This window comes from Larus michahellis, chromosome 1, assembly GCF_964199755.1.
Source record: "Larus michahellis chromosome 1, bLarMic1.1, whole genome shotgun sequence".
Classification (NCBI taxonomy): Eukaryota; Metazoa; Chordata; class Aves; order Charadriiformes; family Laridae; genus Larus; species Larus michahellis.
Genome location: NC_133896.1, coordinates 95780968 through 95797591, shown reverse-complemented (window position 1 = coordinate 95797591; position 16624 = coordinate 95780968). Strand labels below are relative to the sequence as shown.

Below are 16624 nucleotides of genomic sequence, written 5' to 3'. Positions count from 1 at the left end.
CGAAATGGGTACCACTTTATTTTAAGTGCCCATTAACTAAAGCGTAACTGAAACCAAGTTACAATGGGCGCCTCAGGGGAATGTACATAGGAGAAACACACACACACACACACGCACACACACGCATACGCGCACACCAGCAGCAAATGGCGTCAGGCACAAAAATCAGGCCTTGTGGAATAAACATCAAAGCACTTCATAGTGCAGTGATAGTTAAAAGCCTATTTTAAACCCAGAAACGGGGAGAGATGCAGGTCCAAGAGCTCTCCAGTCCCTTGGAAAGACTCATTTAAGTCTTATTAAAATATTACCTGCTTTTTTTTTGCCTGTTACTGGATTTAAACTCTTAATTCATCTTCTGTAATTTTTTCTCCACTTGGCTATTGTAAGGGGGGAAAAGACTCAATACTGCTAGTAAAAGGATCTAATTGGTAACTTCTTTTCATCTCAGAAGCCCCCTCTCCCTCCTCCTCCTCTCATTCCTTACAGGTTGGGTCACCGCAGCTTTCTTAATCTTTGGAGATTATTCTTCTGCGGTTTGATGAGACTTCACCAGACTCTTAAATCTTTTCATTTCACCTCATTTAAATATTTTGGCCAATTGCTGAAGTTAATGATGATGAATAGGATTAAGATTAAAGGCTTAAAAGGGTTAGGAGGAGGAAAAAATATATTTCATTTCCAACAATGCATACAGAAGTCGCCTGTACTCTGTTGCATTCTCTCTCCATCGGGGCTGGAGCTTGTAGCTCTTGGCGGGTCTCTGATGTGGCTGCATCTGTCTGTCTCTCTGCCACCTCCCTTTTCGGCACCAGGTTCAGCAGAAAAAGATCAGGACCTTTGCACTCTCTTTGCATGTGCTCTCACTTGCTCTCTGTGCTGTCTGCCTCTGCTTGTGCTCTGTCTGTGCTTCCCTGACTTATTCTAAACCCACATATCAAAGTATAACCTCTCGAAGATGTCATTCTAAAAAGAAAAAACAAAAAGCAAGCACACATCTATATAGCCAAAATTATCCTCATCATTTTGCACAGCAATTTAGAAGACAACCAGCCTGAAACTGTTGTCTATGCACAGTACAACCCTTTCCTGAAGAAAGAAATCTTCTCCTTTATGCTTCTTTCACTCCTTTCCATCCACTGATTTTCTCTGGCAGAAAGCTGAAAATCCATCCTCAGTCTTTGAAGCCACAGAAATCAGACCAAACTGGAAACTTAGCTGCAACTAAACAAGTCCTATTTTCCCCATCAGTTTTTTTCTTAAAGAAGTACAGATAATTTCACAGAAATTGGGTTGGTTTGGACAGACTTAGGTCGGTTTGGACAGACTTGAATCCCTCTGGCTCCTGTTTCAAAACTAGTGGAGAAGAGAGCTCGTGGAGTGGCTTGGATGATGGATAAGACAAGTTGCCAAATGCAACCAGGCAACTCTCTCTCACACCCAGCTTCACCAGGTAAATTGTGAGCTGGCAGTACCATACCCTGGCAGACCTCTCCTCTGCTATGGCCGAAGCAGCACGGTGGAGGTGGGTGAGACGGCAGCAGTCAGTTCCTGGCACAGCACAAGACGAGGCCGACTTGCCGGTGCAGCAGAAGACCCACGCTCTGACAGGGCATTCTCCATATTTATCTAGATGCATATTTTCAGTCCTCGGTGCTGTAAATCTAGATCTTCTCCAAGAGAAACTTTTTAAATAGGTGGGGAGAGGGTGAATACATTTTCTAGACTGCAGTGAGAAAGCTGCATGAGAGGGAACATTTATAATGCTAAGGATTAAAAATGGTTTACTGTGGGGAATGAAGTGAGCTCTGGGTCTGCTGCAGATATCTGGCATATGGAACAAACTGTACTAAAGCTCTGACCTTAAATATTTATAACTATATTTACCAGAGTTCTTGTTAGACTTGTTTTGGACAGAGTTTGCGTTAAGGCATTGAGGTTCTTTAACAAAGGAGGAATGTGCGCAGAACTGAGGTCAGTCTGGGCTCGATAACCGATGAGCAAAGAGGGGGACAAGAGATGAATGGAGGGAGGTGAAAGATCATTTGGTGTTGCCTTCAGCAAAGCACCAGCAAGTCCACAAGAGAAGCATCTCTGCTAACAAGAGTCAAGTATGATTGATACCGAACTGGAAGGGGAAAACCTAATAGGATGTAAACATGGACAGTACAAGGACTCGTCACTCCAGACTGAGGGAAAGAGATGGACAACGAGCAGGCCTATTCAAGATCACACTTGTACATCACCATTATCAACTCTGTGCTCTGGCCAGTGTAAGTAGAAGACATGTGGAGAGGAAGCCCCACATGTGTTTGCAGCTCAGGGGAATGCAGCACTAAGTAATGGAAGGACACAGCTTGCCTCCAGGAGGACAGCACGAGTAAGGCTGCCAACTCCTAAGTAAGAGGCGACATTTCCTCATTGCTGAAAATCCTAGACATTGAAGGCACTGCACAGTCATCGTGCTGGCACAACGGAAAGGTGATTCTCCCAGCAGAGGTTGATTATCTTGAACGTGTCCAGAAACATGTTTGGTTCTCTACATTTATTAAAAGTCTCAGTAGCACCTTCTCTTGATTCAGGGTCGTAAAATCCTAGTGGGCTCAACAAATTCAAAACCAAGTGTTTTGACTGACACCATGGTCTTGAACCAGAGACTTCCAGAGATAAAAGCAGAAGGTAAAGAATTCAAGTGGTTGGTCATCAGCGGACTGCAGAGCAGTCTGATAACTGTGCGTCATTTTACTGATACACAGAGGTGGATTTTGAGGGGCATATGGACTAAGGGGATTGTTACTTCTTAAAACTACTCCTTGAAAGTCCTCTCTGCTGCCAAGTGGAGAGGCTGCTGGAAGAACAGCTGTGATGGCTGTGGGGAGTGTGCAATGGCCCATCACAGTTACATCCGTTACCAGTGCACATTTTCCATCTTCATTTGCTGTCCTAAGCATTTGTGCAGATTTGCTAAATAGTACACAGATATCATATTCTATGGCAAAACAGACGATCTCTTTGCAAAACGCACTCAGGTTATAAAGGCTTCATCTGAAGTAATGGATGAAAGAAAGGAAAGAAGGTTTTCATTTTTTTCTTTTTCAAGATTGAAATTTCCTTGTTTTGGTTTGGTGGTTTCTTTTGGTTTTGTTTTTTTTTTTTTTTTTCTGTTAAACTGTATCCAGCATCAGCATTTGGAAACTGTCAACAGGATCCATGTAGTTACTAAAAGAAAATTCAAATTAAAAACAAATTTGAAAGAGAAGAGAAGCAAGGTTTAATAGACCTATTTCATCTCTTGTTTCTAGAATCCAAGCCTTGAAAACCTCCAATTCAGTATAAAGGAAAAAAGACCTAAGGCTACTGCTCCAGGATTCAGGAACTTCAAAAGAGAGATATAAAGAAACATCAAAGGCAGGTGTGTGCACGCATGCGTGTGATGCCCATGTGTCTGTGCATGTCTCCCCTTGTTCTCAGGGGCACCGCCACAGACTGGCCCCCTGCCTCGACTCGTAATGAGTTACTCTTCCCTCTGAGCTCGCTTTTCTTCAGCCTCGGCAAAACAATTGTGTCATTGAGGTTGGGGCTTCAGCCGCTCGCAGCTGTAAACCTGTCCAATTTTCTGAGAGCTCTTGGGATACTCTTCACCTAGGCTGATGTGTTACTTTCCTTGAGCCTTCCCTTTAACGATCGCTTATTGATTCAGCTTTTTAACAAATAACTGGTCATAAAGAAATGCTAAAGTAGGTGGAAAAAAACCCACCAACATTCCTGTCCTTTACATATGCAAAAAAAATTAAAATTTCAGAACTATTTCACACCTGGACAAACACAAGTATCTGACGAAGCTTCATAGGAAACTAAAAAGAGAAGCCAATTCCAGGACAGAGAGGTGCTTCTTATGCCTATCTGTGTATGGGAAAGCCAAATCTGCATCCCTTCTATGACTGTGGCAGTACAGGATCTGAATCATGTCTCTCACATCTCAGGTAGGTACTAACTACTTGATATGCGATATTCCCAAAACTAGAATGACAAATTTTCCAGCTGATAGAATGCTTACATAATACAGCCTCAGCTTTAATAAATTAACATCTTCAAAATAAAATAAAATGAAATAAAATAAAATAAAATAAAATAAAATAAAATAAAATAAAATAAAATAAAATAAAATAAAATAAAATAAAATAAAATAAAATAAAATAAAATAAAATAAAATAAAGTAAAATAAAAGTCACAAACTACCGCAAGCATTCTCGGCCAGCTCTTCCAACCAAAAAAATCTATTATCACCCATGCACTAGTAACAATGACCGAAAACTCATGTTGGTTACAACTAAAAAAGGCTTGTCTGAGCAGAAGCTCCCTGGTAGATCTGTCTGTGTCTGCCCACAGCCTTATCACTGAGCTAAGCCTGCTCCTGACCTTTACTTCTTTTGGTTGTGATTAATGAATAGCCGTTCACCAGGTAATCCTCACTTCAGCTGAGATTCTTTTGACAGCTATTAAATCTCATGTATTTTCTTATTTTACCACTCATTTGTTACAGTGCCGTGCACACAGAACTGGAGTGTCAGCTATGAATTATGCAACCATCAAGTCTTTGATCAAGCATTGATCGAGGTGAGTATTTTCATTCAAGCATTCTTTGGACTCTTGTCAGTGCACAGGCTCCCAAGAACTTCAGCGTGATTTCTTTTCAATGAGATAAAAATAGTCTTTATCGATAAAGACTACTGAAAACAAACCGGTAGGTTTTGCCTAGAGAATTAGGTCAGTCCAATAGTGGAAAGTGCAGTTGGGTTTACAATAGCAACATGGAGGCTACTCTATGCCAATCTGGTAGAGTCGTTAAGCATCAGAGAACAAGAATAGACTAAGCAATGAAGGAGAGGATGAAAGGGAGAAGCGGACAGATGAAGCAGAAAGCATTCCCAGCTTTAAACCCTAAGCAGAGAGATTTACAGGGGAACAACCCAAAGGAAAAGATTCAAATGATTTCCATTAGCAGAGACAGTCTCCCAGCCCCAATATATCTATCACATAGTAGGAGCAAGGACGCTGTAGGTAGCAAGTGGAAAGAATGAAGATGATGTTGAGCTCTGCATAAAGATGTAGGTGGGGGCCCACAATTAGAAATTCAGAGCTATGCCATGCACTACCATTTAAATCTGAAGTTCTAGTTGGATCATGTTCGAAGGAAAGGTCAACCCCAAAGTCACATCTGGCTTTAGAGCCAAAGAAACCCCAAGAGTGGATATGCTGAGTCCCAACACTAAAGTCAATGTTAGGAATGCAAATAAGAAGACTGCTCCTAAAAGGCATATTTGGAGAATGGCCAAAGCAAAAGAGTCTGATTCCCTCCAGCCCACCACGATATAAATCAGTCACACTGCTGAAAAACGGCAGCACCAGTGGGATATGGGCCCAGGTTGCGTGACAGTGGGAATGCGCAGGACACTCTTAGTTATGCTCACACACCTCCTGGCAGCCATGGAGTTTGCAGGTTAAAGGACAAAAATGATTACTAGCAGAAGTGGCAAGAATTTCACATTAGTCGGTGTGATAATGCTTTCTGTGCCCGCTCTGAATTTCTCCCTAAGCACAAAAACTTTGAGACTAATTTCACCATGGCTCATGGGATGAATGTTGTCTCTTTTTTCCTGTGTAGAAATTATCTGGAAATGGTGGGTTGCTAGTTTAGTTTTATGAGCTACTAAAACTATTCTTTGAATAATAATTGGCCTGAAGTTCATATGTTGAAAGAGTTCAATATTCAGCATTCAGCTCAGGGCAACAGCACATCGGTTCTGGAAGGGGAGGGCTTGAGGGGAATTACTCCCTCCAGAGTCACGGCCACACCACATGTGGCAAACCAAGTTTAAAATAGCTGCAGACGGAGAGGAGATATGTCATTTGGAAATTACTTGTGCGCTGTTTGAAGCAGCCGTTAACCGTGCAGCAAACAGACTCTGCAAATAGAATTGCTGTGTGCAACACAACCTGGGACTAATGTAACCTCCTGTTTCCGATTACTGGGACAAGCTCTGAAGCCTGCCATCCACAGAAACTAATACCAAGGACCAGGGAACGGTGAAAGTTTTATGGAAGACGGGGCGACAGAAGCCAGTCCGGATGATTAAAATTAAATCTCCAAAAGGAATTGATTGTCTCTCCTTGATGCAGAGCGCTAACTCTAATAAGATCTTTCATCATAAGGAGGTCTCTGCAAGCCTGGCATTGGAAGAGAAAGTAATACTGTGAATTTCTAACCATGAGAGTGTGAATTTAAATAAAACTGGATATGCATCTGCCTAGCTTTCAGGCAGCAACCAAAAAGAAGGGAAAAAGAAATTTCAGCTGATAACGCAGCTTATTGAAATGGTTCCACACAGTAAGTTAAACCAGACAAAAACAATACCGAGATGCAACGAGTCTGTTTTGCTTTGATTTCCTTCTAAATTAGCCGTTCAGTTCCATTAAAAGTAGAAATTTCAGCCTACGTTGGACAAATACTCTTGTTGCCAACGGAGAAAGAAGCTCGGTTCAGCCAGGTATATATTTCTTCCAAGGATGTATTCCTTTAAAATGGTAGGACTGGCTAAAGGGCTCAACTATGGCACGCGCCTTTTCCCGTTCTGTGGGGAAGTCACTCTCTCTTTCTCCCCTACAGACGTAAGGATATTTCCTTGCGCTTTAATTCTTATACCTCTCCCAAGGCTAGCAGCACTGGACTGGGGCTCTCTGGGTAGGCAGGATATTGGCAGCTCAGGTCACTGACAGCAAAGTGAATACCCTTAGGAGGTGTTGTATTGCTGGTGGTGCTGCCTTTTACAGTTGTGGCAATAATAGCAGCTCTGCAAAGCCAGCCTTCCCTGGCCTTTTCTCACAAGTTGCTTGCTCTGAAAAGTTTTGCTTTGGGCCAAACAAAATAATTTGTGTCAACTGAAATGATGTTTTCCATCTTTCCCCCCCCCCCCTATATGAAACAGGAGAGCAACCGAACAAGAGGCAAACTAACCAACACAGAGAGAATTTGGTTCAACACAAGACAATTTTTCTACCTCCAAATGTTTTGTTTTAGAAGCTAAAGAGAAAAATATTTGCACAGCCTTAACCCTAACCAGCAGAGTTCATTAAGGAACTGGTGGCAGTTTGCACACCGTATAGGTGTTAACTTAAACTACACACATTTTAATTTCAGCAATTACGTTCTCTGGGCCTAATTCCCACAAGTTTAATCTGGATATTTTCTGTCATCACTTGTTGTACCCAACAGTTGTAAAATGTTACCATGCACTATTAAACAGCTGCTGCCTTCCACAGGTGGCTGCCTTTCAGAGTGAGGTGAGGATGTCTCCAGTATTGCACAGAGGAGTTGTGAGGTTTAATTCATTCATGTTTGTGAACAGCTCTGAAAGCTCCATTTAAAACCTGCCGCATTCTTTGCAGGCTACATTTCCCAACAGAAAAGAGTGCAAAGTAAAATGGCAGCTTTCATGGGAGCCAGTGGACAGATCTGCAGCTCGACCGATCGTAAAGGGATACTCCCATATATTGCACCGGTAGGCCCTGCTACATTGCATGTTGTGCATATGCATTTTTCAATACATACTATACAGACATTTCAACACAAACATACATCACGTTTTAATAAATTCAGTACCTCGGTCCAAAAGGTTTGACCCGTGTGTATTCTCATCAGCTTCAGTAGGATTATTAGCACAAAAAAAAAAAAGCAGTGTTAGACATCTCTGAATATTTTATCTATACTAAATATGAAATAAGAGCTATTTGGGGAATTCATTCAGGTCTCGGGCGTGTCTTTTGATTCTGGATTGTTCAGTACCACTACAATCACAAACACTTTCTAGGTATACAGTGAAACTTGTTTGATGTAACTGTGGTATTGAATCAATAAACCTGTATCCTGACCTGGATTTACTGATGTCTTGTGAACTGAGGATACATGAGTACTCCTTCTCCTGGGTCTAACCATTCAGCCACACCAATCTGATCAAGCATTTTGCCCCCTTGCTTGAGAGAGTAAGGCAGAGAAGATCAGTTCCATTGCCTTTGCCAACAAACTAGAGCTATTACATACCAGGTCACTTCAGTGCTGGTGTCCACCCGCATCCGTAAGGCACGTAAGATGACAAAGCAACTTTACCTTAGCCTTCCTCTGTGATATGACTGAAGGATGAGGAGGACAAGCCTTGGGGTCCTGGGAGGGAGGGAAGCAGGAAGGGATGGTAGAAAGGGAGCAATGGAGGCAGGGAGAGGCAGGCAGGTCTCCCCTACTTACTTCTAGACCTTGAAAACAGACTTTTTGCAAAAAGCGTACCTTGTATCTCCATAATATATTAACTGATCTCACTGTTACTTACAAGGGTCCTCTCAGAAGGACTCAAAGAGTATGAGCTGTTCACACAAGAGTTAGTTTCCAGGGAGCTATCACAAATATCGATCCATCGCCCCAATCCAGGGTAGTTGCCTTTTAGTCTGGTTAGCATTTCCTAGTTAGAAAGGTACATGAACGCACAACTGTGCAGTGCTCATGCCCCTCAGGCACCCAGGGCTGAACCCCTGTGCCCTGGCTATCAACTTCAGCTGTGCTGACAGGCTGCTTTCAACCACTTGCATTAAAACTTCATGTTACGTTCTCGCTCTTTTGCCTCAGTTCACATGCATAAAATTCAGGCCCTCGCAATTCAGGCCCCAGACTACACCCTGGCACCTGCCTGCTTTTCCTGTCCCAGGAAAGAAATGTAACTATTTCACAGTTAGTTCGGGCAACAAGTGAAAGTAATTAGATAACTGAGTTGTGGACTTTCTATAAAGCCAAAAGAGAAGTACCTCACACTCTCCACAGAGGGCAAGCAGGGGTCAAAGGCTCAGCAAGGCAAGAGGAAAGGAAGCAGGAGGAAAAGAAGTTTGGGGAAGGACAACAGAAATAGGAAAATGCCATGTACGGCCCATGAAGAGACAGCTCACCCACTGCGAGCAGAGACTTGGCGGCAAAGGCAAGGCTTTGAGAAAGGAACACTGCAAGAAGGGTGTGAGCCTAAAATTGCGATATGAGGAAAAAACATTTCTGGTTAAGCAACCAGTGGTAGAAGTGAACTTTTCCATGTAACATCAGAGCCCACCTCTCCAATACAGCACCTGTGCTAAGGTTATTCTTGGCCTGGAGGGCGAGAGACCTTGACCTTAGAAACCTGGTTTGATTTGGTTTTGTTTTGTTTTCTTAAGAAGTGGGAGCAGTGAAGAGTGTGGCAAGCAGATCGAGGGAGGTCATCCTCCCCCTCTACTCTGCCCTGGTGAGGCCGCATCTGGAGTACTGTGTCCAGTTCTGGGCTCCCCAGCTCAAGGAGGACAGGGAACTGCTGGAGAAGGTACAGCAAAGGGCTACAAAGATGATTAGGGAACTAGAACATCTCCCTTACAAAGAAAGGCTGAGGGACTTGCATCTTTTTAGTCTGGAAAAAAGAAGACTGAGGGGGGATCTTATCAATGCTTATAAATACTTAAAGGGTGGGTGTCAGGAGGATGGGGCCAGCCTTTTTTCCACGGTGCCCAGTGACAGGACAAGAGGTAACGGGCACAAACCTGAACATAGGAAAGTCCATCTAAACATGAGGAGGAACTTCTTTACTTTGAGAGGTACAGGCTGCCCACAGAGGTGGTGGAGTCTCCATCTCTGGAGACACTCAAAACCCGCCTGGACGTCTTCCTGTGCAACCTGCTCCAGGTGACCCTGCTCTGGCAGGGGGGTTGGACTAGATGATCTCCAGACGTCCCCTCCAACCCCTACTGTTCTGTGACTCTCTTAGAGGGGGGTGTGGGTTCTGTTTTTTTTTTCCTTTTTCTCTTTTTCAACATTTCAACAGCAACCACAACCAGAAGAGAGCACTGAGGGAACAGGGCACGCAGTGCAAGCTGGAGTATGTCAGAGCCTCTGACCGTCCCCAGCGCTGCTCTGATACCTGCAGCCTACAGCACTCCAGCTCTGGCTGGTGTTGTGCTCTTTGGTGCTGTGGAGACAGACCTCCCAGACCAACTAATTAGCGTGGCTGCACCTGTAATAAGCCATGCTGAAGGAGACAGACAATACTGACAGGAGACAGCAGAAGGATTTCAGCTCATGGCTGCCTGCTGCAGGAGCACACGCTAGAAGAAAAGAAGCAACCGTACACCTTCAGCAGAGACAGGTGATGCTGCACACGAGCTACCTGCATGTCCCCCTTGAGCAAGTGGGGGGCACATGCACACCCCAATCCAAGGGGAAGCCCACAGGAGAGCCTGGTTCCTTCGTGGCCTTGCGTTGGAGGCCACAAACCAACTGCAGAAGAATAGCATGGAGCTCCCGCTCCCTGGCATCACCCAGGCACTCTTCAGTGCTTGTCCTCATGGTGCTGGTACAGACACAGCCAGCTATGAGGGCAGGTCTACACACCCTGTTGCATCCCAACATCAGAAGGGACCTTCGATGAGTAGGAGATTGGGACAGATAATTTCCTGGGATCTGCTCCAACCTGAATTGTCCTATAAGCCCACTCAATAAGCAGAGGGCATGGCTCTGGAGGTGGGGACATGTGGGCCCTTTGACAGCAGTAGCCCCAGCAGCCACCATGTGTGAGGTCTTCACCTCAGCCAACTTTCAGTTACATAGACAGGCAGACAGACATGTTCACACTGTACTGATGAAAGGCACTGTGAAATGCTAATACCCATCAACGGAGTCTCCTCAGGGTATTTCTCCAACCCCCAGCACCCCATCGCCAGTGCTCGCGCTGCCTTTGGTGACTTGATATTTCTTGCACAGCTCACCATCAAGAGCTGCCGTCTCCTGCCTTGCAATCTTTTTTTAGGGGGCCTTTGTGCTGCACAGGAAGGAGACAGGCTGAGAAGAAAAAGAGAAAGGCGGGAAAGAAAGGAGGCCAGGCAGGAGAAGTGGTCAGCAGCTCATTCAGGTGTGCGCTGGAGACAAAGTGCCAGGCAAAGGAAAAAGGAGAGGAGAGAGAAAGACAGCGAGTGGCAGGGAAACGGCCACCAAGAAACCAAGAGAGACACACAGAGCAGACAGACAGGGAGGGAGATCAGAGCTGGGAGCATGATGGAGAAAGACCAGAAAGGGTGTTTCCATTTGTATTTTTATCTGATCCAAAAATGTGCTCACATAAAAAAATGCCAGCTTAGAGAAAGAACAGCTCAGACAGTGAAAAAAGCGGTTTTGACAGAACAGCCAACTTAGGAAAGAGCTGTCTGCATAACTGATCAGCTCAAACCACACCGACAGCTCGCATGGTCCGACCTTCCCTCTAATCCAGACTCTCTGGTCCTGGCTTTACTGGCTGGAGTAACTGGGTCACCACCACCTTGCCCAGGTGGCTATTCTGATTTCTCAAACTACCACAGCATCGTACTAAGTTATGGGGATACACCCGCCCTCTCAGTGCAAATGTAGGGCTTTCCAACCTGGATGGCATGGCAATTTCCTTGATAGACATGGCCTGGATTTGTTTCGAGTTTTGTTTAACTTTAATAGCTTTACCCTTGAAAGACTGAAGGAGAAGAGGTGGTCTTAAATCGCGAGGAGGGAGTCAATAAGCCTCCTTTCATTAGATAATGACACTGCCTGCACAGCACTCAAGATTTAACTCTAAGCCCTTTCCATGAAGTAAAATAGTTTGGTTTGGCTCCATGTGTGTGTATGTTAAAGGAAGAAGTAGATCAAATTTAAGAAAGTGCTGAACACTCCTGCCCTTTGCTTTGTTGGTTATTTGTCCTCGCCAGCAACTGGCCTCCCTCGGAGAATGCTGGCTTGTGGATGAAATGAAATACAATACAACTGTATTTTGTATAGCATCTCTCAAGTAAACAGGATCACAATTGCTCTGCAGGCTAAGTGATAAAAAACAGCACAGAGTGAAGGAAATTAAGAGACAGAAATGATGGAAGAAAACCAGCTGCTTCCAGAGGAAGGAAGCATGGCTCTGTGGCTAAGGCTCTGGGTTGGGAAATGACAGACACAGGCTTAGCTCTTAGGTCTGCCACCGACTTCATGCTTTGACCTTGAACAACCTGCCCGACCTTACCAGGGCTCAGTTTTCAGTGCAGGACTTCTGGTTATTAACTCTTCCCAGTCTCAGGAGCTGGAGATGACTGCATCATGTCTGCGGGGTTCTTTGACACTACCCAGGCAAGGACTTAAACGGCTGAGTGGATAGAAGTGTGCTGGAAGGTAAGGGCAGGCAAAGCGATTTGAATGTTTTAGGACACCAATACCTAAAAAAGAATCACAATACTTCACTGATCACGATGATGCCACTGAAACAATTTAGCAAGTGGTGTTGAGAGAAGGAGCGAGAAGCAAATTTCGCTGCAGTAGGACAGCCCTGCCTCATACCCAGTGCGACAGGAGGAGACGGCAGCCATCGTATTCCTTAAAAGCAGTTTCAGCCTGGGGACAGCTAGTAAGGAATGGAGTAGCTGCCAGTGACAGAACTGTCTGAGCACATTAAATTTGGGTAGCATGTGGTACGGTGGTCATTTATAACCATGATACTAACAGTACACAACATATTGCTTATCACTATCAGAGGGTCAGGAAGGATGGCTAGAAAAATGCCTTGCAATCTGCTGCTGAGCAGCTCAAACACGGAAAAGCATGAGAAGTGATGACCTAAATGGCTAATGAATGTGTTTCATTACATGTTGACTGTGAACAGCAGGCTGACATAATACTTTTCAAAATAAGACATGATTTTGAAAGCACTTTCCATTTTTTTGACCAACGTACTGGAGCAAGTTTTCTGTTTCAGTGAAGAAGGGGCTGGTGCGCTCCCCGGTCTGGTTGTTGAGAGGGAAGGCTGCAAGGGAGTGCAGGATACCTGCTAAACTCGGAATTCTAGGGGTCCAAACATTTCCTTCCCTGTCGCAAGCTTTGAGACCCTGTTCCCCTGTAAGGTGCTTAACAAACAACAGAGGGCCTGAGAAAGAGAAGGCACAGGCAGGTGGTTGGTTAGGACACATCCTTTTTACACATCAGATGAGGGAAAAAACATAGGTAATTGAAGTTAGCTCCTTGCTATAAGGGACTTGAGGAGCTCTGTCTCTTCTCCCCTCTCCTCCCTAATTCTTCCATTTCCAGGTCCATCATCCTTTTCCCTTGCAGCTAGTTCGGGGCAGAACCATGAATTAGAGTGTGTAGAAGCTGCGAGAAGGCCTTTGGAGAGAGCACATGGGAAGCTGCTGTTCCAGGCTACTGCTACCCCTGGAAGCAATGGGGCCACGTGCTGATCCACCCAAAGCCTCCAGCTGCTCGGAGGCTGATTGCTGCCTCCCTGCTTGCCTGCCACATTGTCCACTGCCCATCAGCCATGCGATTCCTATAGTACTAGCAATGCTGAACGGGAGGGACCCTGACCCCAAACAGCACAGAACAGGCTCCAAGGCAAGTGACTTCTGACAGTGCACACTTTCAAAGCACCTTGCTGCCCACCCCTGCCTATCTGCGTGGTGGCAAGGCTCTAGAGGAGGCATGGCACCAGAACTGTCTGCATCCCCCTGCTAGAAGGACTTGCGTGCATTTGCCATCTCCACTTAAGTGGCCTTTGCAGGGAAGCACGACTTGGTGTGTGAATATCAATAGGATCTTTAAATCTCCTAGAGATATTTTCTACCCTGTGTGAGAGTTTCCTGGAGCGCTTCAGATTGACAGCTCGCAGGTATCGCACTGATCTTGCAATTGCTTTCGTGCCAGCCGTGGGAGCCGCAGACTCATCTCCTACAGATCTCTCTCCTTATATAGGACACCTTTCCTCCTCTCCTCCCCACGGCCCCGAGTCAGACCCAAGCCATGGACAGGAGCACTGTTTTTCTCAGCCTCCAGAAGCAGCGTGCGCCAAGTCAGGCTCATCTCCTGCGCGTCACCATAGCAACGAGATCAGGCCCAGTGTGGAAAATGAGGGGCAAGGGGAAAAATTAAGGAAGAGGGCTCTGCAGATAAGGGATGGCTGCTTCTCCTTCAGCTGGTGGCAAGTGGACAGACCAAGAGGAGCCTGTGGGAGTGACGTCTGTCTGTGCCACTGCCAGGGCAGAGAGAACCAGCCCCCAGGAGCTGCAGCTCACAGAGTGTATTCAGGAGCAAGAGGAAAGGCTGAGGACATGGGACAGGCATTGACTGGCTGTACAGCGAGCCCCTTGAGCTGGCCAGGTGTCAGCGTCTTCATCACTGAATTGCAACACCGCTTTGGTCCGACAGCCCAATTCACAGCTGCACTTAAGTCTTTATTCTTTACACTGGTATTTAAGCTTTGCTGCAGAAACCCTTCTGTGTCGTGGCGCTTCTAACAGCACTAACTCCAACCAGTAACATAAAACACAACAGACCAGCTGCCTCGTGCCTGAGTCCCTGAGAGCCACCCAGCTGGCCCAGTGAGGCAATCCGGCCATGATGGTAACTGAGGGAAGCCTACGCATCCAGCTTGGACATGGCTCAGCAGCTTTCCTGCACGCTTCGCTCGAGATCCTGTAACCTCACGGATGATGCCACTCCTCAGGCTCTGCTAGGGCTTGAGCTACCTGCCTCTGTTGGTGTCCCAGGCTTCGACTGTGCCCGAGATACATCCCCGGGACCCTCCTCTATCTCATCCCCCTTGTTCAGACCAGGGCAAAAAGTTCAGGGCCCGTGTAGCAGCTGCTGTGCCTGAGAAGCAGCTCCTGTCTCTTCTCCTCCAGTGTCCCCGAAGTGGATAGCTTGCAAAAATCCTTACAAAGCCAAAATATTGACACTTAGGGAAAATCTTTCCTTCGAGAATGTGGGCACTAATGGGGCCACCTCACACATCTTGACCCCGCACACATGGCCCTGATTTTTATGCTGACTTCTGCTGCCCAAGGCTCTGATTAAGTATCTGCTACCAGTTGTTGCTAAGGGGAAGAAGCTTATTTAAATAACAGTGGAAAGTTTTGGAGCTGACAGACCTCGAGTTTGGTTAGCCCCTGCAGGTGAATGTAAATGGGTTTTATGCATCTCTCATTACCTTTCTTAGTACAGGCAAATTAAACCACAATCAAATGCTGCAGCCATCCTGCCTTCTCCCCTGCCACCCTCCCAGACAGGACCTTCCATATAGTTTGTGTCCTGGAAAAGCCATGTCTCAGCAGAAGGCCTAATGCCATCCCTCTCTGGAGTCTGGCTTTGACATCCAGGATTTCAGCCTCTCTCAGCAACATCTAGGCTTCATCCCTCCTCGGCTGTACTCCTGCTACTGCCTCTTGCAGTAAGGCAATCAGACTATAAGCTTTTTTCCCAGATCCCCTGCTTAACCTCAGGCTGACCTATGTAGCTTTAAGTAGGATATTACAGTAATGAAGGGCCATGACTATTTCTGAGAATATGCCCTTCTTCCCATTAGTAACCCCCCATGATAAGCAGCTCTATCTTCACTCCTGCCACCAGTCACTTGCAGGCCACTGGAACTGCAAAGAAGGATAGAGCAGCCTGTCATAAAGAAAAAGTGAGAGGAGTGCATAAACTGGGAGAGAGGGTGGGGGAAGGAATAAGCATTGACAGTCAAAATGCGAAAAAGATGAAATGCAATTTTTCTTCAAATGCCTGGAGACAAGACAGATCTCCCAGCTTCCTTCCCCTCCCTTGCCCTCCTGCCTGAAAAGAGAAGAGGTAGTTAACACAGGAAAGCCCCTCAAATAAGCCCTGACAGCCACATATTCAGAAACTGATGGCATTTCCCTAAACACTGTTTGTAAAATGGTAATTATCCAGCAGGCAGTGACAGCTGGCACTTAGCACTGAGAGAGAACACGAGCGGACAAGAAGAAAGGGATCCTGCCGTAATTGAACAAAGGGTAAAGAAATATATAAAACATAATCAGAAAAATACAAAGATTGCTGGCTGTGCTAATAGGTCACTTCAGCTTCTTGGTTCATCTTGAAGTGATTGAGTTTGAATGCAGAATCAGACTGACATCCTCCAAATCGTTCAGCTGGGCGCAGCACCTCTGAGGGGAGCACCAGCGGCAGGCAACTTGAGGGGTTGAGCAGCTGGCAGCGAGTGCATGGGTGCCAAACTGGCAGCCAGCTTTTTCACAAAGCGTCTGGAGCACCTGCTCTCTGACTTGTGTCACAAGATCAGCTCTTAGGAACGAGAGCTTCTGGGTAGACATTTCCTCCCTACTTCAGAGCACTCCAGCAACTCAGCTATGCCACAACATGGCAAAAGGGAGTCCTTCATTGGAAGCACCAGGCAGTGTGCTTCAGAGAAACCTCTTGAGTTGGACAAGGAGATGTCTAGGCTGATCTTCTGCTCCTCTGGTATTAAACAAAAAATCCACTTCTGCGATTTTTTTTTTTTAGGGCAATGGAGTAGCCTGTAGGTTCAGATCTCAGTTCTGACAGATCTCTTGTATGGTCTTGGAGTAGGGCTCTTCTTTCTGTGCCTTGATTCTTCACCTACAAAAGGGGTTGTGAGCTGTCATACCTTTGCCATACATTCAAAGTGAAGCCTGCTTCCTAGAATGTCCTACCCAAAACCTGGGAGGACAGCGTCCTGAACTGGACTCAAATCCTTTAAGCTTGATCAGTTACACAACTCAAGATATCTTC

General features: G+C 45.7%; 1 protein-coding gene across 4 annotated transcripts in view; it reads right to left on the bottom strand.

Moving 5' to 3' along the window:
* Window positions 1-16624, bottom strand: part of LSAMP (limbic system associated membrane protein) — a 1022146-nt gene that overhangs the window by 759146 nt on the left and 246376 nt on the right. For 2 of the 4 annotated variants that reach the window (XM_074594328.1, XM_074594319.1), the window contains exon 2: window positions 7661-7699. The exons of the other annotated variants lie outside the window; for them this stretch is intronic. In XM_074594328.1, coding sequence (XP_074450429.1) covers window positions 7661-7699 — 39 coding nt within the window. The remainder of the gene's footprint in view (window positions 1-7660; window positions 7700-16624) is intronic. 4 annotated transcript variants of the gene reach the window in all.